Below are 16,339 nucleotides of genomic sequence, written 5' to 3'. Positions count from 1 at the left end.
CTTACTAAAAAGTTTGTGGGAGGGGAGACTGTAATCCGATAGTGGAAAAGCCGGCCAGCATTGTTGGTCATAGGACGACAGGGCTTGATGGCCTGAGGGAGGAAACGAGCAAGTAACAGTAAATGAGCCAAGTGTTTTTATTTAAACATACTGTTTTTTCTAGCTTCGCATCTGACACAAGGTTTCCGAGTGCTCCTTCCCAGGCAGGTAGGAAAGAACAGCACTTGCTTCACTACTAAGGGGCTGGTCCCCAGTATCCAGCTCCCTTCTTCGTGTGCAACAGGACAGGTTCAGACAACGCCAAGATCTTTCTAGATCTACTTTGTCATGACTATCTTTCTGTCTTCGTAAAATAATACAATAATTGAGCTTTGGCTAAACTCCCAATAAACTGGAAAAAAAAAAGACAGGAAAAGTTATCTCAGAAGGATTAGCAATAGGTTTTGATTGGGGGATGGGGGCAGTGGAAAGATTAAAGATGCTGAGCACAAACAGAAGGGACCAGAAATGAAAAGAGCATGAGAGGTGGTGGAAGAGAAGAAGGAGCTTAAGTCAGGAAAAGGGAAACTGAAAGGGGCCCACGGAGCACCAGTGGAACCATGGCAGCTGCGACAGACACAAAGGGTGCCCCAGACCTTTCCAGGAAGGACCTGCTGCCGACGGGGGGAGTGGACAGCAGTCTCCTGGCGAGGCAGACATTTGAAGGCCCAGCCATCGAGCCCAATTCAAATGGGCAAACACTCCTCGGTTCATGGGGCTTTGTTGGGGCTGACTCATAGTTTGGTTAATCCCTCTGTCCAATCCTGCTTACACCCTCCTCTTTTCACAGGGAAGACCCCAAAGAAACACCACACACCCCAAACAGCAACTCATGATCTGCTTCTGGAAAATCCAACGCGGGACAATTGGTACCAACAAAGTGAAGCCATAGGATGGGGTTTGGAGATAAACCACTACCACCCAACCGGCAACAAGGGTGGCAACAAGGGCCCATCGTGGTGGAAGGCGGAGCACATGGCCCCTGGCAGCAGATGACGCACCAACTGAAACTTTCAAAGGAGGGGAACTGAGAAGCTGTGCCAGTGGAAGCAGGTGCTTAAGAAATGGTAGCTATGAGGATAAGGGGATGAATATCTAGTGCTAAGCACCACTGACACTTTACCATGTTCCTCAAACTTCAGTGGGCCTTTCACTCACCGGCAGGGCTTGCTGAAACTCAGACTGCTTGGTCCCCACCTCCAGAGTTTGAGTCAGCAGCTGAAGCAGGCTGAGAATCCGCATTTATAACCAGTTCCCAGTGACACAGATACCAGGCAGGAGACCCCAGTTGGAGAACCATTCCTCTATAGAAATGAACAGCAGAGGAGGAGTAACGGCAGCTGAGAGCCAAATGTAAAAGCCAGAGGGTCTGCTGGCGGCAGAAAGAAGCTCTGGTTGCCTGCAGTGAGGTCAGAGCAAACCAGGACCAAGCCCAGAGCTCATCTGGGTCAGAGTGGGTGGGCCTTAAAGACAAGTAACAACCAATCAAGGTAGGTCTGTTATGCCAAGGTCAGGGACCTACAACATTCCCACCCCTCACCTCCACCCCAGTCAGTACCCAATCAGTCTCCCCTCCTGATCAACAGACCTATGATTAGGGTCATTTCACAGCATAACCCAGCTGGGAAGGTGCTGGGAGAGATTATGCCCCAAAGGAGATTTAAGAACTGGCCAGCATGTGCCAGCAGGTCCGCACAGGACTGGATGTTGAGAGTGATTGATCAAAGGGCCAGAACATAAAATTGGATAAGGAAGACTTAATTGACTTGAGAGCATTCAGGATTCAAGGATGCCAGGACATGCTAGCAACTCCCTACTAGGACATCTTTTAAAAGCATGGAAAAGTGATGACCCAGGCAGAGTAAAGTTTAAATACTGAAACTGTTGTGACGGGCAGAGGAAGGAATTCAAAGACTCAAGAAATTGGACATACTGGGACAGATATAGTCTCTATGACTAAAGATAATCATATTGCAAGGGAAGGCCCAGAGGACCCGACGGCTACCAAGACAGAAAGGAACGTGCTGGGGCAGGGGCACCGCGTCGCTGGGCAGATCGAGACCACCTTCTCTGCGGGGCAGGGCAGGGCGGGGCTGACTGTGAGAGAGGCTGTCACAGAGCACAGCTTGCTGACAGCAACCAGTATCACAGGCTCTGAAACAAGAGAGGCCAGAGAGGACGGGGCTGTCAGAAGCCAGGGCACACAACTATCATGACGAGCAGGATGGAAGTGGCAGTCAAGGGAGTCTGACACACAGAGTCTGGAAAAAGTCAACAGAACATGGTGACCCTGGGTACAAAATAAATGGAGAGCTGACCCATGTATTACTTACTTAGTTTGTACCAAGAGAAGAAATCAAGAGTGATGACTAAGTGGCTGAAGGTAGGCTGCTCCAATAAAGTCAGGATCCCTTCACCAGTTCCAGAGGAGATCAAGTTTTTAGACTGATATCCACCATTGACTGAAGAGGTGGTCAGTTCCCAAAAGACCCTGCAGCACCATTACAAGCAAAAATGTTCATAACAACCCTGACCCTCCCCAAAGGGGCCTATCGTCATTCACTGGGGTAATAATACAGCGGGGAAAGAGGAAATCCAGACAGTTCAAGGAGTGTTGGACACAGCATTTGAATCAACACTAATTCTCAGAGACTGACTGCATTGTCCTGGTGCCCCCAGCAGGGTGGGGACATGAAGCCAAGGTAGTGAACAAAATCTTCATCAAGATCCAGCTTATGCCTGACCAGGTGCTAGTGCAGTGTGAATAGAGCATCAACCAGGGACCCTGAGGACCCAGGTTCAAAACCCCAAGGTTGCCGGCTTGAACATGAACTCACCAACTTGAGCATGGGGTCACCGGCTTGAGCGTGGGATCACAGACATGACCCCATGGTCACTGGCTTCAGCCCAAAGGTCACTGGCTTGAAGCCCATGGTCATTGGCTTGAGCAAGGGGTCACTTTGACTGCTGTAGCCCCCCAGTCAAGGCACATAGGAAAAGCAATCAATGGACAACTAAGGTGCCACTAAGGTGCCACAACTATGAGTTGATGCTTCTCATCTCTCCCTTTCTGTCTCTTTCTCTCTCAAAATATAAAATAAAATAAAAAGATCCAGCTTACAGTAAGTCCACTTAGTCTACAAATGTGCCCCATGGTCATTTCCCTGGCCCCCAAATGTATCTTGGAATTGATTAAATTGACTGGTGGCACCCCCCAACACTAGGTCACTGATCTGTGGAGTAAGAGCCATCATAATGGGAAAGGTCAGCAGAAGCACTGAAATTACCACCAGCCTCAACCTGGGCACCACTCCCAACAGTATCACTCTAGAGCAGTGGTTTTCAAAGTGTACACCAGGGCGCACTAGTGCATCCTAGAAAATTTCCAGGTGCGCCCTATGGTATTCCAGAGAAATATGTGCCTATTGGGGACCAAAAAACCAACAGGATTTTTAGAGTTTAGATATTTGAGGGACATAGGTATGGAGAATGGGCTGTAAGCTGACAGTCTGCCCAACCCCCCACCTCACTTGCCTGATTAGGTTGCAAAATAGTCTTTTGCAACCTAATAATGGTGCTGTAGTGCTGGATTGTTTACACTACCCTCCATGTTCCCCGGAAAGACTGGAGGCAAATTTCTTCTATCCTTTCTTTGGTGTAAAGTTAAGATGATATGTATGGTGGGGGGTTTCTGCACTCAACACAATTAAGAGTAAAGAGAGAGGAATTCTTCAATGTACTGATGAGGAAATGAGAGTTTGCCTTTCAAATATATGCCCAAACACTGAAGAAATTGCTAGGACCTATCAGGCTCATGTTTCTCATAAACACAAGAATGAAAAAACTTAACATATTCACACCAGGACCTACCAAATTTACTAAATCTTACTAAGAATGTATCTATATGTATAAAAAGATAACATTTTTGTTGTTTTTTTATTATTTTTTAACCCCTCTTTTTTAGAAATTCTAAAAAGCATAACTCAAAAAATGTTTTAACATAAAAATGTTTTAATGTCAGAATAAATTTAATTTTGTCGTATTTATTTTGTTTAATTACCATAAAGGCACTCTTGGACTTTATATTTTTTTCTTTAATATTTGACTTAATTATTATAACATATTTCTCAGAAATTTGTATATAGTGCACCTACAATTATTTGTAAGATTTTAAATGTGCCCGACTTCAAAATGTTTGAGAACCACTGCTCTAGGGGGGTTAGTGGTTAGTGTCACCCATAAGGATCTGAACCACACAGGGGTAACGATCCCTCTTATAGCTCTGATCATTCACCAATTGGGCTCCTGAAGAAACTAAACAGACCCTGGAAAATGACTACATACTACCATAAACTCAACCAAGTAGCAGCTCTGGGTACACCTGCCGTAACATGTGTTGTAGCTTAGTTAGAGCAGATTAATACAACCCCAGGTACAAAATATCTGGCAACTGATTTGCTGAATGTATTCTTTTCCATCCCAAAGTAAGGACCAGAAATGGTTCACACGCACAGGGTACAGACATTTACAGTTTTGCCACTGGACTATGTTAACTCTCCCACTCACTGTTAGAACACATTCAAAAGCTCTTGACCTTCTGGACAGACTACAGAATATTACATCTCTGACGTCACTGTGCTGATCAAGCTAAAAGCCTACATGAAACACACATGCTCCTCTGGGTGAGACAGACTGTACAGAGAATCAGGAGCCTACCACAGCCACCCTGTCTCAGTGGTCAGCTGTCTGGGGAGTGCCAAGAAACCCACCCAGAGTGAAAGACAAATTAATTCAGCTTCCACCCAATGGGCCTCTTCAGGTTCAGTGGGCAGCATACTCCCCACCGAGGAATACCGCTCTGGCCCGTTTAAGGAGTGGTGCGCCAGGCTGCCGGCTGTGTGTGGCTCAGCCAAGAGGCCTCCAGTTCTAAGCTGCACAGCCACACAAGCCCATCGTGCTCAGAGCAGTCTGTGGCCACACTGGGGGAATCACACTGCTGGTCTCGGGGCCCTGGAGCAAAGCCATGCCATCTTGTGTAAAGAACTACACGCCTTTGAAAAGCAACTCCTGGTGTGCCCTGGTAGATACAGAAGGTGAAGCCAAGGGACAGCAAACAGACGTGTGGCTGGAACTGCCCATCGCAAGGCGTGAGTTTGGGTAAGACCAGAAACGATCCATCATGGGATGAAGGTGCCACATCCAGGATCAAGCACGTGAGGAGCAGCGGGCCGTCAAGCTGCAGAAGCAGGCGGCCCACTGCTGTGCACCAGCACGCCTCGCCTCCCTCGGCTGATGACCGAGGATGGAAGGGTGGAAGCAGAGGGGAAAGCCCAAGCTTGGGTTGCAAACGGATAAGTCGGGAAGGGGTGCAAGCTAAGAACGGCCTGTGCTGCAGCCTCATTCAGGGATGGATCCGAAAGACAGTGATCAGGGAACATCTCCCTGGTGGGCAGTTTCAGGTGCTATACCTGGTCATCCACTTTGTGTGGAAAGAGAAGTAGCCTGAGGTCAGACTACAGATGGACTCATGGCAGAAGCACATGGCCATGCCACCTGGTCAGAGGCCTAGGAGGAGAAAGAGGGGAAGATCAGGGATAAGAAGGTCTTGGGGAGAGACCTGAGGGTGGACCACTGGGAGTGAGCAGAGCGATCTCCAGAGCACCTGTGGCTGCGCATCGAAAGGCACTCACTACGGAACAGGTTCCAAGCCCCAGAGTCGGCAAAACGACTCAGCCAGATGGTGTCAGCATCCTCAGTCATCGGCCCCAGCCACCACGGTTGGCAGGAAGGGCACGTGAATGAAGTGGCCACAGTAGCGCAGAGGGAGGCTTCACATCACTCAACGGCACGGACACACTTACCAAGGAAAAGCTGGCTAAGCTAACTGCCACTGCAGAACGTCCCACCAGCCGCTGACAACGACCAATGCTAGGCCCCGAAACGGCACCATTCCTTGAGGAAACCCACCTGACACTTGGTAGGAAGCTGACTACATAGGCCCCAGCCACCTTAAAAGGGCCAGTTTGCTCTCATAGGAATAAACAAGCACTGTGTGGGTTTGCCTGCCCACAGGTACTCGGCCAGCACCCCCGTCCACCCAGATCTCCCTTCAAAGAGCCTGCTATCCACTTGGGGGGACAGCAGCAGGGAGCCTGCAGCCATCGGCTCCTTCAGAGTCAGCCTCCGCTGCAGAGCCCCCTTCCTCAAAGCATGCCCTTCCTGGGGCAGCCTGCTCTGGGGACAGAGGGAGCAGACGGGGGGAGGGGGGAGATGAAGGGTCAGTCCAGCTCAATGCAAGACAATTCTTTCCGACAAGCCAGGCTTTCTCAGCCCGTCAGAGGCGCACTGCTCCCTCTGCTCCATCCCGCCCCCACTCTCCTGCCTGATTCCGCCTCGCCCCCAAGCTCCACTACAGCATCTGCCTCCAGAGAGCCAACCCGAGGCACGCATGCGCACTGACAGGGTGCAGATCTTGTTCACTGCCCCTTGCTACCCTTGCCAACTGTCAAAGACAAATGCGGTGAAAGTGAGGCAAGCAGTTCAAGTATCTGTAATGACTCACCCTCTTTATTCGAATTATTGCCATGACCTCAAACAAATTTTAGATAGAAATTAAGGACTTACATATACTATGTTTAAACATAAAATGCTCAATAATAAAGTGGCAATCCTAGGATCAATAAGAATAACTTACAAAAATAAAAGATGATGAAGGGAAACAGCTGAAAGGGAGTCATTAAATGTAACTCTATTATGTACAAGTATCCAGCTCAATCAGTCAAACATGTTAGGACTGTCCCTGACGAACCAGGAACTGGGGTAAAACCAATGAGATGGGGACAGGAAACTGATCAAGACAACAGCACACCCCAAGTCCTCCAAAAGAGGACGTATGCCTTATTATAGCACCTGAGGGAGATCATTTCTCCAGGTTAATTCATAACCAATTGTAATAAAAATATGAAAAAAATACTGCAATACATACAGTTTTAAAATAATGAAAGCCAACTCAAAGACACCTTGACTATTCTAAATAATGAAAATTCCAAAATTTTTACGGTTTGCTGATCACATTCCCCACTCGAAACCTGAACCCAAGTACTTTCTTCTCCAATTATCATTAGTGGAGACTATTAGGGAATATGAAAAAAACGTTTTCAATGGTATTCTGAGAAAAGAATAGCAACAGCATCTGTCTACTTCTGGCTTGTCAGTGCGTACAAATATAAGAGCCCAAACCAGTTACCTCTTCTCCGGGATAAATGCTGTGTCTAATTCCTGTGCGCCTGGCTTTTGCGCTGCACTTGCAAAGTGGGCCATCATTCATCTGTCAGAAACAAAAGGGGATTCGTTTTTATTGGTGGAAACTCCACACCCTGCACAATGATGCTTTGGAAACCGTGTGGGTTTTAATGTCACGAGGACTGAAACTCTGAAGAGACTTCACGGTTAGAAGGTTAAACGGATGTTCCAAAACCAATAAAGCTGCGAACTGTCCCCACTGCCTGATAAAAGGACACTGTATGCTGGGTTCCCAAGTTCTTTGTGCAGCCAAGCAGGAAATAGCAGTGTCGGCGGGCTGTTGGCCCCCACCGTTTCCTACCACTTTTCAGTAGGTTTCTCCTATTTCTTATTTCAGGAAAAACGACTCTTTCTCAAAAGAAAAGCATATTTTATATACTGAAGGAACACACAGAATGCTTTGAGGGTAACCAGCAGATTAAATGTTTATAAAAGACAAACCTAAAAGGATCTGAAGCAGAGAGAAAAAAATGTCTACCAGACCCAGGAAGACCTTTCAGCTCTGATCAGGTACAATCTATGTCTGGTTTCTCACCTGAATTCATTTGACTGCCCTGAGCTCCACCACACGATTCAATAAGGGAGTGATTCCTCAGTGCCTCTTGGGCAGAAGGATGACTGCTAAGCATTGGGGGGGGCAGGGGGGCTGCTAAATAGCTCAGGGTCCATGTACTCGAGGAATATTTACTTATTCTAGATAGGAGTAATAATATATGATATGCTTAGTAATTTTAAGGAAACAGAAAAAAAGTCAGTCCAGATGGAGATACCACTGGCTTCAAAGAGACGAAATCTGTGAATGGCTGAACAGGACAGGAAAAGAAGATGGTTATTCTATAAGAGGTGCCAGCGTGAGGGGAAAAAGAAGAGGAGGAAGCCCAGTGTTATGCTCCAGGGACAGGAGAGGCCATCTAAATGGAATAACCATTACTGTGAGCAAGATGACCAAACAAGCAGAACTGAGGTCAACATCTTAAAGGGCCTTAAGAGCCAGTTTCAGGACTGTCTGCAACATAAATGGCAATATGGAATTAAAAAGGAGACCAGAGCATCAGTTGGGGATGAGTGTAGAATTTCATTTCTCTCTCTGTGTTAATGAGAAATCTATATATACACATATATATATATATATAACATATAACATATATGTTTACACAAACATTTCTTTAAAGTTCTAGGGATTTGTAACTCATTGTGTCCAATGAAAATACCTCAATAAAACTTTGAAAAGAAATATTACAGTGAAAACTAGAACTTTCTCTATTCTTTTGGGAAATCAAAAGCTCCAGGTGATACAGCAGAGAAATAACATTGCTACCTTAAAAAAATCAGGTTAAAATATTATCTGAAGTAACAGCTGGCAAACAGGGCTGTGATGGGAGCTCCTCGAAAGTCAAAGCACACTCCTAATGATGGTCACAAGTGGTGATAGGAACGTGGGAAAATCATGTGCTCACCCATTCTCAGGGGAGAGACAGACATCCCACGCTCTGGCCTTTTACCAGGGCCTGGGCTCTGAGGCAGAGCAGCCCTTTCTAAGGCTCAACTGCACAGAGGACACAGAACCAGATACAGTGAACAGATGGTGAGACCACACGGGATACCCTGGGGGGACTATGACCCACAGAAACCAAGGGGTAGACTTCTGGACAGGAGAACAATCCATTAAAAAAACCACCCTGGGGGGAGGGGAAAGACTACTGACAGACACAGGATTTCTTTAAGGGACACGAAAACGATCGAAAACAAGATTATGATGATGGTTGTACAATCCTGTGAATACCCTAAACAACACTGAATTGTATGTACACTTTACGTGTGTAAACTGTATGGTATGGAATTAAAACTCACTAAAGCTGTTTGTGAGATCATATATGATTACTATATCAAAATAATTCATTGCAAACATTTCTGCTTAATCCCAAGAGAGAAAAGGGCCCACAAAGTACATTTCTGTCAGACCTCTAACTGTATTAGTTCTATGGAGAAAAAAAATTTAGATAGCTGTCACTTAACAAGAGCCAGAAAAGCATTCAAATTAATATCGAATGGCATGAATTTATTTGCAAAATATAATTTTAAATTTTTATAGGTATATGTTCAATTATGCTTAATAACTTCATATGCATCAGATACTATTTTTGTTCATGTTGTACACCTGTAAAACACCAGTGTCTTATAAAGATATTATTTTGTATTATGTAATACTTCACAGTAGAAATAAAAACACGCCCAGCTATGACATCATTAGCTCAAACAAGGAAAAGAACTTATATGGAATTGTGACTATTACCAACTAAGAAATAGGAAGTCTCATAGGACTGAAACACTGTTTATTCAATTGCTGCAAAATACCTCTCAGACAACTGCTTTTCAAAAGACCTGCGCCTCTCTCCCTCATCCTACCATTTGTCTCCTTCCCTTTATGGCAAGTTTAACGAGGCAGTGCCATTATCCGGTTCCCTGACACAGGATTTACCAACATCGTCAAAGGTGATTCAAGGGACGGTTGCCCTGGTGCTTATGCTCTGGAGCTAAACTCTGAAGCTGAAAATAAATGAGATGTGAAGAGTGACGCACAGCCCTCAGAGTGAAATTCAGCTTTGATACCAGTCAACACGCACTTCCGAGCCTGGAGTCATAAAGGTGATGTGTGAGTTTGCAACCCTCAGAGCAATAACATAAAGCGTGTGCGCACCTGGCCTGGGTCGTTGTACCAGAGTTCATCGTGAAGTCGGTCGGGATGGGCCTTTTTGCGTTTGATTTCTGCAATGACGTCAAAAACTTCAGAGTCTGAGCTGCTAGAACAGGTGCTATCCTCATCGGACTCACACTCGGATTCACTGGAACTTTCTAACGGAGGTGAGGGAGAAACACGGAGAGAGGTTGGAGAAATTCACAAGGTGGTTGTATGTGGACACTTCCAAGTAACCCAAACCTCTTAATGTAAGGAGAGCTGTTTATTCTTTCAGCAAGTACATATCTGAGCCCTGCTCTGCCCCAAGCACGCTACTCAGCAGTATCATGAAAATAACACAGCCCATAGTGCTAAGTCACGACCTCTCTGGGAAAGCAAACAAGGACTTTCACAGAGAAAGACTCAGTGAGCGATGCCAGAGAAAATACAAACCACAGTAGTGTAGGCTTTCACATTTTACAAGGTGTGGCAATTCAGAAAAGCGCAAGTCCTCCTGACCTGGAAGGGCCACCAACGATGTCCTGGCGGGGGTGCACGGACCCAGGCAGGGAGGTGGGGGGGTGGCTGGGGGGGGGAGGGAAGGAACACAGAGGGCACAGCGCAGGCAAGGGCATGCGGGCGAGAGCACGCTGGACTCTGGCAGGAGCGAAGGTCCCACCGGTAAATACCGGGACATGAGGGACTGAGGGTAATGACGCCAGACTGGGGGCTCTGAATGCCAGATTCAAGAGTTGACATTTTTTTCTCAATAGTAACAACAAAAGATTTAGATATTGGAAGTGACTGGACAAAAACAAACAGAATTACACTAAGTGAAGTGAGCCAGTCCAAAAAGACAAATAATGTGTGATTCTACTTATATGTGGCATCTTGAGTAGTCAGACTCAGAGACAGAAAGAAAAATGTGGGTGCCAGAGTCTAGTGGAGGGGGGATGGGAGCTGCTGCTTATGGGAAGAGTTTCAGATTAGCAGGAAGCAGAGAGTCTGGAGATTGTACAACTCTGAATGCACTTAACACTACTGAACTGTACACTTAAACATGACTGTGTTTTGTGTATTTTAGAACAATTTAAACAAACAAACAAAACACCAGGCCTAGACCTGAATTACCCCTGCAAGAGACTGATGTGGTACAGCACAGTAATAGGCCCCGACCTTCACACAGGGTGTTCTCGAGTGTGCCGTGGGAAATGCTCCGGTCACCTCACTTGCAAAGATGACCGAAGGGCGGCACAGAGATTAATCAGGCTGACCGGCTCCGCCAGGCTCCACCCACATGGGCTCGCCTCTCAGCACCTGACACGGTGCAGGCAGGCAGGGGAGAGCCGAGGACACAAAGGAAAACGCACACAGAACATCTCACCCACACAGCCTCAAAGGCCTCTGCATCTACTGGAACCTCAGACACGAGGGAATAGTCCACCATGTGAGAAAGTTATGGAAACCGTCTCTGTGAGTCGAGCAAAACCTCCAAACAGACCTGGGCTATTGCTGCATATCCTCATCAAACTAACAGCACCCTGACAGTGGACAGGACCATGGGGGATGGACGCCTGCCTGTCAGAGCCACGAGGAAGGGGAATGGGTCCCTGCTTTTGGCCAGAGGCTGGCTCTGGTCCCTCTGATTCAAAGGGGCGAGATAACTCTATAAGGACACAATGGTTCGCAAATGAGATCTCTTATGCATTTTGCCGAATGTGACTGACAGAAACTAACATCAAACAGGAAGTTCCATTGCATGTATTTTGCTGGACATAATTAAGGAAAAAAGAAAAATAAGAGCATTTCAATTTGGGATTCCCAAGGACATAGCCCAGAACCCAGGATTAAGCAATAATGAAGGCACAGGGTCGTGTTCTAGAAACTTCTGACGCACCCAGGTCTTCATCCAGCTTCGTCTTGGGCGGCTCCCATGGAGGTCGAGCAGCTTTGGCCTTTTCTTGCCGGCTCCCCAACTCTTCCTCGAACTTGTCATATAAGTCGCGGAGCCTACTGGTTCCAACTACAGTGGAATCGCCCTTTGAAAAATAAAGACTCAGCATTAAAAATTATACCAAAAAAAACTTTCCAAAGAAACCTCACAAGTAATCAAAGATTTGCAACAGCAAGGAGCTATTTTCAAAATGCCCGTTGCTGGGAATTATGCTGTCAATCAAATACACATCTATAGCTGACAGTGCTCAGGGAGGTGCACTTTGCCAACATTAAAAAACATTAGAATTGCTTATCTTTGCTTTTTTTATGACAAAAAAAAATCATAACCCCCTGAGAAGTCATTATACCTGACACCCTCCTAGAACACATACACCCCCCTCACTGCAAAAACACTGACAGTCTATCTTCTACATTAACCCAATGATCAAAGAAATGTACCCCATACACACAAGGATACACACACACACACACAATCCACACACACCATAAACACAGGGCACACACATGCCCTCCACAAACCGCTAACATAGGCTTCTGCAATGCATTCCTAGAGGAATCGCTTCCCAGGATGAAAACAGTCTTAAATGACCATAGTCTGACATAATTTTTAAAATGTAAGAACCAGACCTTTCAGGCATAAAAAGAAAATTAAAACAAATCATAAAATCTGCAGTATCCCCAAAAGGGGACACTGTTGTTCCTCAGCGTCCCCTCATTACTGACGCTGGTGATGCCGGGATCACACTGCCATTCTCAACAGCTCAGTGCCCCGATGACAGAACCAGGACACGGAGGCCAAAGCTAGGCTTCCGGTTCAGCAGCCTTCCTTCCCCGCTGGAGCTTTCACGCATTCATAAACATGTAAGGAAAACATAAAAGTTCTGCCTGTCGGAACTCTCTGAATCTCAGTGTCTTCAACTCTGTTGTTTCCAGAATAACACCTATGGCAGCCCAGCCACTGTCCCCTTCTTCCTTGCTAACTGAACCATGATTTTCTTCAATTTGAGGCAGAGAACTCCTCACTTCAGGGTAGGGGTCTGAGCCACAATGCCCCAACCCGTAAAGATGTCCCCATTCTAATCCCCGAAACTGAACACTACCTTTCATGGCAGAAAAGAGACTGCAGATGCGATTAAGGTTACAGAACTTGAGGTGGGGAGACTATCCTGGATTAGCTGGGTGGGCCCAATGGAATACAGGCCTTTAAAAGCAGAGTACCTTTCCCAATGGGAGTAGTCGGAGGTGCAACTGAAGAGACAGGAGATATTCAAAGCACAACAAGAACTTGACCCACGTTGCTGGTTTTGAGAGGAAAGAAGGGGTACGTGACCTCTAGACATTGGAAACCACCCTTACCTGCCAGCCAGCAAGGAAACAAGGACTTCAAACCACAGCCACAAGAAAGTGAACTCTGCCCACTACATGAATGAGCAAGAAAACAGGTTCTCCCCAGAAAGGAACACAGCCCTGCTGACACCTTGAGGTGGCTGGTGAGACCCAAGTTTGACCTCCAGAACTGTGAGGCCATAAATGTGTGCTGCTTTAAGCCATAGTTCACGGAAATTTGTTATGGCAGTGATGGAGAACGAATCCCTGAGGAAGACAGAAGACAGGATGAAAGACACAATCTGTGGACAAATTACTAGAGGAAGACTCCACCCAGCACTTCCCGCTGCATCCTGTGCCCGGTGTGCAAGGACATGGCGCCTGGAACCCTGCGGCTGTCCGTGGTACCAGACACAACACATGTCAAACTACAGCCCAGCGGCACCGAGCCACTGAACCAACCAGGCTCGTTTAGGTCATGGTTAGTCAAGTGTTGTTTCAGTCATGCCCAACACAATGATGGGGGTACACTCTGAGAAATGCAGCATTAGATGATTTTGTCATGTGCAAACATGGAGAGCACTTGCACAAACCTAGGTGATACAGTCCACTGCACACCGGCACACGTGGGAGAGCCTATTGCTCCTAAGCTGCAGGCCTGCACAGCGTGCTACTTGACAAAAGAACCCAACATTAAATCAAGCTCAAGAGAAAATGATGCAATAATACACAGAGTAAACGCAAGACACAGGGCAGCTGCCAGGGTAACATGGTATACTGTTTACAGCACTTTTTTATATAAAGAGTGCACTCTAACACGGTAAAAAGGATAGCATTATAATAACATGGTAAAAAGAATAGCATTATGAACATATAAAGTAGTAACACAGTTATTACCATTATCAAGTATTATGCACTATATGCATGTAGCATGAAGATGGCTACAAAGTCACCAGATGATGGAAAGTCTTCAGCTCCTTATGGGACCACCAGCGTATACACGGTCCGTCAGCTACCGAAATGCCATTATGTGGTACACGACTGTACTTACAGCAACATTCTTAAGTGACAAATACCTTCTTTTCAGGGATGTTTTGAGGATTCAATAGGATAATGTGAGAAGCACGGAGTTAAAGTTCTGGCACCATAAAAGTGCTCAGTGTGCGAACTTTTCCTTCCCTGTATCACATGAGCTATGACTGAAAACCCTGCTCTAATTTATCAAGTAAAATATCACATCACTATGAGAGACTTCTCAAACCCTTTTTTCCAAAGACACAGGAGTCTCCATAAGTAAGGGTTCAGTCCTAGTAAAAAGCTATTTTCACAAAATTCCAAACAAGAGAATGCTCTTTTATCTGACCCCATGCACTAATTCTAACACCTGCAACCTCACAGGCCCTAAATCTGTGGATAGTCATTCCTTTACTTTCTCATTTAATCAGTGAACATTACTGTGTGTCTTCCCTGTGGCAAATAGAATTCAATTAGTGGGATGGAGGCATAACACCCATCCGGAGAACAGAGAGATAAATAAGGGGAGAGGACAGAAAATAAAATGCAGACAGAAGGAAAGGAGAAGAGAAGCAAGTACATGGAGGAGGTCATGGAGTCCCCACAGTGAGGGCGCGGGCTGCCAGCCCCACCCCAAGCAGCTCATGCACCGAGCCTCTCAATGGCCCCCTAAGAGTGACCAAATCTGCCATCCCACAAACCAGCCCGTATGCACGAGGAACTTTCCGTGATCACCTTCGGTCAAGACGAGACTTAGAAGACAAACTCAAATGTTTGCTTATTTCCCACTTGGAGGAAACACATACACATGCACACCATAAACTGCATAGAGTAGCTACATGATTAAGAGCTTACAAAGCACCAGGATAAGACTAGCAGCATCATAGAAAATGCAGAACGGACACTTTCACTGACCTGCTGCACCCCTGCCTTTATAAAACAGCTTTTGTCTGCTGCAGTGGTTCTCCACTGGGGTGGGGGTTCCCCCAGGGGACACTGACAAGGTCTGCAGACAGCTTTGGTTATCACACCGGGGCGGTGGTGCTACTGGCACCTAGTGCAGAGCCCAAAGATGCTGCTCAAGGTCCTACAATACACAAGGCAGCCCCCTCCCCCACAAATTACCAGCACAAACTGCCAACCGTGCCCGGGTTTAGAAACCAAGTCTGCAGCCTTGCTCCCTTCACACCTACCACCTGGTCCATGGGGTCGCTGGAGTAGTAGTTTTCCGAGTGGGTGCAGCGGATCCACACGGGCTTCAGCAGCTCCTCCTCCTCCTCCTCGGCCTTGTCAGGCAGCGCCTCCTCCAGCTCCTTCTCCTTGATCAACGTGTAATTCTTCTCCTTGCCGGAGCTCTGGCTGTCACTCCATCTGTCCTTCTCTTCCTCCCAGCGAGCTCTCTTCTTCTCCCTGCTTGGGGAGCGACTTCAAAGGGGGGAGGGGGGTGCGAAGGCAGCTAATTATTAAAAAAGTCCTTCTGTTATAAAATTATTCCATTTCACTTGTTCAGTTCACTTTTCAACTAAAATTAAAATGCCATGCCAAACCACCAGATTTACTTCCATTAAACCAGCCAATCCCAAACACCAGCCTGGTGGCATCAGAATCACCTGAAGTGACTTGTTTAAAAATACAAATTCCCAGGCCCTACCCCAGATCTACTTACTGATTCACAGTCTCCGGGGCTGGGGCCCAAGAATCTGTATTTTTAATAATCTCCCCAGGTAATTCTGGTGAGCATCCAGTAGGTTCAGGAACAGCTGGCACACCGTAACTCCTAGAAGAAAAAGATACTTGGGAAATTTTTGGAAATCTCTACGTACAGACAAGACAGTTCCACAGTGAGAATACTAGTTTTGATCCTCCACATCTTACTCTGCCAGGAAAAAAAAAAGGTTTCACAGAACACAGTCTCAACTTGAACATAAATTTAGCCTGAGGACCATAATCTAAGTGATCCAGATACATCACCCTCTCCATTCCTCTAGAATCCTACACCTGGGTATTACTACATCAACCACCACT

General features: G+C 46.4%; 1 protein-coding gene across 7 annotated transcripts in view; it reads right to left on the bottom strand.

Annotated features, from left to right (window-relative positions):
• The window catches only part of DROSHA (drosha ribonuclease III), a 128,608-nt gene that overhangs the window by 95,861 nt on the left and 16,408 nt on the right, over positions 1–16,339 (bottom strand). For all 7 annotated transcript variants that reach the window (XM_066373939.1, XM_066373984.1, XM_066373974.1 and 4 more), the window contains 6 exons: positions 15,981–16,091; positions 15,508–15,739; positions 11,916–12,057; positions 10,040–10,194; positions 7,286–7,366; positions 6–92 (listed from right to left, as the gene is read on the bottom strand). In XM_066373939.1, coding sequence (XP_066230036.1) covers positions 6–92; positions 7,286–7,366; positions 10,040–10,194; positions 11,916–12,057; positions 15,508–15,739; positions 15,981–16,091 — 808 coding nt within the window. The remainder of the gene's footprint in view (positions 1–5; positions 93–7,285; positions 7,367–10,039; positions 10,195–11,915; positions 12,058–15,507; positions 15,740–15,980; positions 16,092–16,339) is intronic.

The sequence above is a fragment of the Saccopteryx leptura genome, chromosome 1, assembly GCF_036850995.1.
Source record: "Saccopteryx leptura isolate mSacLep1 chromosome 1, mSacLep1_pri_phased_curated, whole genome shotgun sequence".
NCBI classification, from domain to species: Eukaryota; Metazoa; Chordata; class Mammalia; order Chiroptera; family Emballonuridae; genus Saccopteryx; species Saccopteryx leptura.
The sequence above is the reverse complement of the archived record's forward strand: the minus strand, read 5'-3'. Positions and strand labels throughout refer to the sequence as shown.